Source organism: Monoraphidium neglectum (genome assembly GCF_000611645.1).
Source record: "Monoraphidium neglectum strain SAG 48.87 unplaced genomic scaffold scaffold03463, whole genome shotgun sequence".
Lineage (NCBI taxonomy): Eukaryota > Viridiplantae > Chlorophyta > Chlorophyceae > Sphaeropleales > Selenastraceae > Monoraphidium > Monoraphidium neglectum.
The window spans coordinates 1-6,335 of NW_014010166.1; the positions used below are offsets into that span (position 1 = coordinate 1).

Genomic DNA, 6,335 nt, shown 5'->3' on the forward strand with positions numbered 1-6,335 from the left:
TCCGCGGGCGCGTCGGCGGTTCGCAAGTCGCTCGACGGCTTCCTGTACCAGCTCAGCGGCGAGCAGGCCACCGACAGCCTTCGCGCATCGCTCGTCGCGGCGGCGGCGTCGATCGCCGCCGACGCCGGCGCCATCAAGGCCGCGCTGCTGTCCGCCGGCGGCGCGCCGGCCGGCGCCGGCGTCCAGATGCCGGGCTTCCAGCCGGCCAGCGGGGTCCAGACGCGCACGGAGAGCCCTCAGGACGCGCTGACTGAGACGCTGCTGCAGAACCTGGGGGCCAACGGGCGGCGGCTGAGCTATATCATTGGGTCGGACGACAGGGTGGAGGAGAAGGACTACCCTGGCTGGCCGTACACGGCGGTTGGGCAGGTTCTCTTCAAAAAGGGCTCCTGCTCGGGCGTCATGATCGGGCCGCGGTCGGTGCTGACCGCGGGGCACTGCGTGTACTCGCGGAAGCGCAAGGCGTGGCAGGACCGCATCACGTTCACGCCGTACCGCCACCGGGTGGCGGACAAGGACACGTGGCCGGTGGGGCGCATCCCCTACACGCACGCGACGACGTACCAGTGAGTTCGCCTGCCGCCGGCGGGGCGGCCAGGGGCGGCGGGGCATGCGGCGCTGGCCCTGCCAGCAGTGGTGCCCAGCAGGCGGCCGCGGGGGCGGAAGGGCCACGGGCGTGGGGTCTTGTGGGCGGCAGGCCGGCAGTGGCTGTCAGCGACCCTTGATCAGCGATGGACTGAGTTTGGTCATGCACGGCATCTGGGCAAATGCAACAGTGCGCGCCAGACCTTGGGCCGGCGCCGCGTGCAAAAATTGCATGACAACACTCACGCATCTGCCTCAAGGGGCTTCATGGAGGCCAGCGACTACAACAACGCGCTGAACTATGACCTGGCTGTCATCCAGCTGGCAGAGGACGTCGGTGAGCGCAGTGTGAATGCAGATCATGGTCTAGCTGTGTAGCGGCTCTGTTGGTCAAGATGCTGAGCATGGGCCCTTCAGGTGGTGCAAAGACGTGGCAACCCAACATACATGCGGCTGGGGCGAAGCGAAGGTGTATGTGATCGCCGGCGCACTTCACCTCCCTCGCCAGCGCCCGCTCACTTGCCCACTCGTTACCGGCCCGCCTGGCTGTGGCGTGCTGGCAGGCTACAAGACCGGGTGGCTTGGAATGTCTTGGAATCCAAAGGGTTACAAGGGCATTATCTACACTGCGGGGTACCCCGGTGACAAAGTCTTTGGTGAGTGCGAAGCGCACCACCCCCGTTAGAGAGGGAGACGGCTGCTGCGCCCCTGCACCCCAGCCAGACGCCCGCGCTGCAGCCTTGGCGGTCGGCCTGGGTTGCAGCTTGTTACTTTACGGAGGGGCGGGCGCCCAGCTTGTCACTCGTACTACAATCCCTGGGTTGTGCGTGAATGCTGTCTGCTGCCCGCTCATTTCTTGTCACACCCCAAACCCTCAAAACTTAATCCGACCCAAAAGGCTCTCTGTGGTCGACCTCGTGCCGTGTGTCGGACGCCAAGGGTACAGACACGCGCTTCGTCACGATGTGCGACGTGTGGCCAGGTGGGCACGGCCCCCGGCCGCCGACGCGCCCCTCCCCACCCCAACTGCCCTCTCAGGCTGCGGCACGGCCATTGCCGTTGGCGCCGCGCCGCGGCCGCCGCCGTCTGCGCGCGGGCGGCGTCCGAGCGCTGCCCGTCGGCATCCGGCAGTCGGCTGCGGGCGCGTGGCTGTCTGCACGCTATCACCCACCCCTGATGACGCCGCTGCCGTTGCCAGGCCCTTCGCTCCTGCGGCCACTGCATCACGCAAACTTTCTGCACCAACCTTGCGCAGGCCAATCCGGGTCACCTATCTGGATCAAGCCCAGCAATTCGACGTACGAGCTGCGTGCCGTGCTGACCTACGAGTCCTGCCGCTGCTGCTCCAAGGACTGCTCCTGCTGCAGCGGGAAATTTAACGGTGGCAACGCCATCAACGCCATGCACTATGCATCGATCCAGGCGTGGCGATGAGGCGGCGCGCGGCGTGGCGCGACTGGTCCAGGCAGGAGGGTCACGAGTGGTTCAGGCGGCACTGGCTGTCGGCTGCGTTCCTGACATTCTGCTTTCGCACTGGCTGCTTTCGCACTGGGTGGAGCGGATGTGCCGCGAGGAGAGCCTCGCATCATCGCTCAGCCGTGGGACAACCCAAGTTTGCATCGCAGCACGCTCTCGGCTGGGCTGTTTGGGGCAGCGCAAACGCCACTCCTCTCCCCTCCTGCGCCTTTGCGATGCGGCCGCGCCCGACTATCAAGACGGAGGCCGCGGCATCACGCGGCACACGACAGGGCTGCATTGTGTGCCCATTTTGCAGGTGACCAGGTTACACTAGCCGGCCAACCATGACGAATCACCATTGCCAACAACCTTTATGTAGATCACCATTTCTCCGATAGCTTTCTACGCTTAGCTTAGTCCACCAGCCAATGTCGCTTGAATGACCCTGGCGTTGCCATCCCTTGCCAAAGTTTTACCCGCGTCTGACAGCAGGAGTGATGTCATACAGTCCGCTGCGTGCACGCGCCGCCTCACTGCCGTTGGCATTTGGCAGGATGCAAGGGCCAAGGGCAAGTTCACATCGTGCGCACATAGATCAAGCCTTGCACAGCGCGTGCGATTGTCACATGCAGCCCTGCTGATCCATCATAAACCAAGGAAACTAGCCCTTGTAATGCGCGCCACAGCATTATGGCTTGTGTCAAACTCATGTCTCAAGCACATTGCATTGAAGGTTGGTACGGCCTGGACAGGTCAGTGTTGGCTGTTGCCAAGGTCCCATTGGAGCTGGCACAGTGCAGCAAGTGAGCGCAGCCGGAAGCGGAGCGGGATCAGGATACAGTCTGCAGGATGCCATGCAGCGTACGACAGCACGAAGTCAGGGGGAAGGGGCGTTGTGATACAAACACAGCATAGCTTAACCGTCAATGGTCCCATCTCAGCTTGGTGCTGGGTCAGGCCGCCAAGCGGTCTATGAGTCACTCAGGACAGGCAGCAGCTGCTGAGCTGCACATGCAACAGTGGGCCATGGAGGGCGTCAACAGTCAGGCCCGTGTATGAACGGGAGTCGTCGCCGGCCCATTGTTTTCGCTATCTTCCGCAGGGCTCTGCCCGCCCTCGATCTCAAGTAGACAAGATTCAAACCAGCCGTTGCATCAGAGCAGCCTGCAAGGCCTTTCCGTTCACTAAACACTTGACCAGCTTTTTCGTATGAGTCGGAGGGTGGTCATGGCCCAGGTCCCAAGGGGCCTGGCGCGCACTGCCCAGATCACGCGGTTGAACTGGAACGCGCGCCCGGCCAGGAATGCAAGGCTGTACATTGGCGCAGCGTCGAGAACTATCGATGGCCCAAGCAGCGCCGCGCCCGCGGGCCCCGAGTCGGCCTCGCACGAGCCGCTCACGCTGCCGCTCAACTTCTACAGCGTGCTCCACCTCAACCGCGCGTCCTCGCGCGAGGCCGTGAAACGCGCGTACGAGAAGGTCATCAACAGCCCGCCCGACGTCGGCTACAGCCAGGACACCCTCTTCTCGCGCGCTGTGCTGCTCAAGAGCGCCGCGGAGTGCCTCGCCGACCTCGACGCCCGCCGCGCCTACGACGCCGCCGCCGCCGCCGTCGGCGGCGAGCACACCCTCGACGTCAGCCGCGACAACCTGCCCGGCGCGCTGGTGCTGCTGCAGGAGGCCGGCGAGAGCGCCCTGGTCGTCGAGCTCGGCCGCCGCTGGCTCGAAGACGCGCGCGCCGCCGGCGGCGCGCCGCCGCCCGCGGCCGCCGACGTCGCGGCGACTGCGGCGCTGGCGCTGTGCGACCTGGCGGCGGCGGCGTTGGAGGAGGAGGCCGGGCAGGTGCTGGGCGCGTGTGAGCGGCTGGAGGAAGCGCTGGGGCTGCTCCAGGCGCACGGGCTGGCGCCGCAGCTGCAGCAGCAGATTGAGGACACTCTGGAGGTGAGCGCGCGCGGCGGCGACGCATGTGCCGCTGGGGTGTCATGTGCGATTGTTTCTTGTTGCGGTGGCGCCGCCGTTTGTTTTCCTTCAGCACGGCCCGTGAAACGCCCCTGTGGAAAGCATGTGTTTTGTGTGGTGGTGTGTGTGTTTGTGATGTTAGTGCGATAGTGTATGTGTGGGGCAGAGTGCGCATGCTTGCGTGCATGTACAGTGTGCATGCACGTGAGTGCTCAAGTGCTCCATCGCCTTTCTGCGGACAAATTGCTTCACTTGATCCAGGCTGGCGCGCACCCCGTCCCCTCAGCACGCGCGCACACACACACACACACACACACACACACACACACATATGCACATGCGCACGTACACGCATCCACACGCGCACACAGGACTTTGCGCCGCGCTACTGCCTCGAGCTTCTGGCCCTCCCCCTGCACAGCGACGCCCCCTGCGCCGCGCGCCGCGCGCGCGGCCTGGCCATCGCGCGGCAGCTGCTATGGGGGGCTGGCCCCAACCGCCCCGCTCTGGCGGGGCCGCGGCTGGAGTTTGTAGACTGTGTGCGCACGCACACGACCGCGGCCGAGCAGGTGGGTGCCACGACGCCCCGCCGGCTCTACGCCGCCCTGCCTCCATCTGCTCAAAAGATGCTGCTCGCCCTTGAGCCCGTACACCTAGCTGCTGCAGGCGGGTTGGGATTGTTACAGCGTCCCGCAGTCGCCGGTGAGGTCAGTGAAGCCATCTTTGCCAATTGGATCGAACTTGAAAGCATCGTGACAACGAGTAAAGTCCCACCAACTCCAACGCCACACTCCTCTGGCTGCAATCCTGCAGGTTGAGCTGTACTCAGGCCTGCCTCAGGGCACTCAGATCGCCGCCACTGAGCGCCTGGACTGCGCGCTCGCGGCCGTAGCTGCCGGACTGTTCAAGGGCAGCCCGCAGCTGCTGGCGCAAGCGGACGCCGTGTACGCGGCCGTGGAGGCGGCCGCTGAGCGGGTGGGCTGGCGAGCGGCTCCCCCGACGCTCTTCCCCGCTACACAAACACGCACGCACACACTCACACACACACGCACACACACGCATACATACACGCACACACACACACACACGCACACACACACACACACACACACACACAAACACACGCACGCATGCGGCCCGTTCCACTGCACCCAACGCCGCAGGAGGGCTCCATGGCTGATGTGACTGTCGAGCGGGCGTCTGTCGCGCTGCTGCTCGGGGACTCCAAGCGCGCGCTCGGGCTGCTCGGGCTCGACGGCGGCGGCGGCGGGGAGGGGCAAGGGGCGCCAAACCCGGAGGTCCTCGCGTTTGTGGAGGTGCGAGCCCCTCGCGAGTCTTCCATGTATTGTCCTAACTGCACGGGGGCGCGCGCCCGGCCGGGCCGGCGACGGGCGACGGGGCGGGGTGGTGCCGGCAAGCTCCTTGAGACTGCCGCCTGTGCCGCCGGCGCGCTTTCGGGAGGCTGCGCTGCTGCTGCTGGCGGGCAGCCTTCATTGCTGCCTGCGCACGTGGGCGCTTCAACACACCCCGCCTTGCAACCTCGAAGCGCTTCCTTACTCCGGCCGCTGCCGCCCGATGCGTGCATCCTGCCCCTCAAAGCGCCCACCAACAGCAACAGCAACCACCTTCACCACCCCCACAATACTGATATCAACACCACCAACAACATCAACACCACCAACAACAGGCCAACTCCCCTGACCCCTCCGACCCCCTGGCCGGCGCCTACGCCCTGGCGCGCGGCTGGGTGAATGAGGCCGTCCTCGGCTCGTTCAGGGACACGGCGGGCCAAGAGGCGGACCTGGAGGCCTGGTTCGCATCCCCATGGGTGCAGGCCTACGCACAGGTGCGCGGCGCGGGGGCCGCCCGGACGCGGGGCATGCGCACGCGAGGCGGGCGGTGGGTCGGCCTGGCGCGGCCGGAGGCTCAGCAGCCTACCTGGCGTCTCGGCTGCGCAGCTCTCGCTTGCAGATACTCCTCAATCTCAAGCTCGGGGGGCCCGGCGGTTCGAGACTGTATAAATGCGACCGCCCCGCCCAATTTCCTGCCGCAGGCGTCGCTGGCATCGCGCTCCCTCAACCCGGTCAACCTGGCCGGCCGCGCCGCGGCCGCGGCGGCCGCGCTCGTGGCGTTCATCATCAGCCTGTTCGCGCGGCTGCTGGGCGCGCTGCGGGCGGCATTTTCAGGGGGGGCTCGGGGCTCGGGCGCCGGCGGCGGCGCAGGCAGGGCGTCGCCCGAGCGGGAGGGCAGGCAGGGGGAGCCGGGAGGGTACGGCGCGGGGGCCGAGGAGGCTGCCCGGGCGTTTGATGCGCCCGAGGACGCCGCGCCCGCGC

General features: G+C 66.3%; 3 protein-coding genes across 3 annotated transcripts; all 3 read left to right on the top strand.

Moving 5' to 3' along the window:
- Positions 1 to 186: 186 nt before the first annotated feature.
- On the top strand, positions 187 to 570 carry MNEG_12831 (hypothetical protein; the record flags this gene model as incomplete). The annotated part of the gene is made up of 1 exon (XM_014038695.1): positions 187 to 570. The coding sequence occupies one exon, from the start codon at positions 187 to 189 to the stop codon at positions 568 to 570; it is 384 nt and encodes a 127-aa protein (XP_013894149.1).
- A 282-nt stretch (positions 571 to 852) lies between these two features.
- Positions 853 to 2,019, top strand: MNEG_12832 (hypothetical protein; the record flags this gene model as incomplete). The annotated part of the gene is made up of 4 exons (XM_014038696.1): positions 853 to 922; positions 1,149 to 1,241; positions 1,484 to 1,567; positions 1,841 to 2,019. 4 exons carry the CDS (start codon positions 853 to 855, stop codon positions 2,017 to 2,019), a joined length of 426 nt encoding a protein of 141 aa, XP_013894150.1.
- A 1,251-nt stretch (positions 2,020 to 3,270) lies between these two features.
- On the top strand, positions 3,271 to 6,023 carry MNEG_12833 (heat shock protein binding protein, putative; the record flags this gene model as incomplete). Its single annotated transcript, XM_014038697.1, has 6 exons — positions 3,271 to 3,984; positions 4,374 to 4,571; positions 4,816 to 4,977; positions 5,166 to 5,318; positions 5,690 to 5,848; positions 5,961 to 6,023. The coding sequence occupies 6 exons, from the start codon at positions 3,271 to 3,273 to the stop codon at positions 6,021 to 6,023; spliced, it is 1,449 nt and encodes a 482-aa protein (XP_013894151.1).
- Between the last annotated feature and the right edge of the window lie 312 nt (positions 6,024 to 6,335).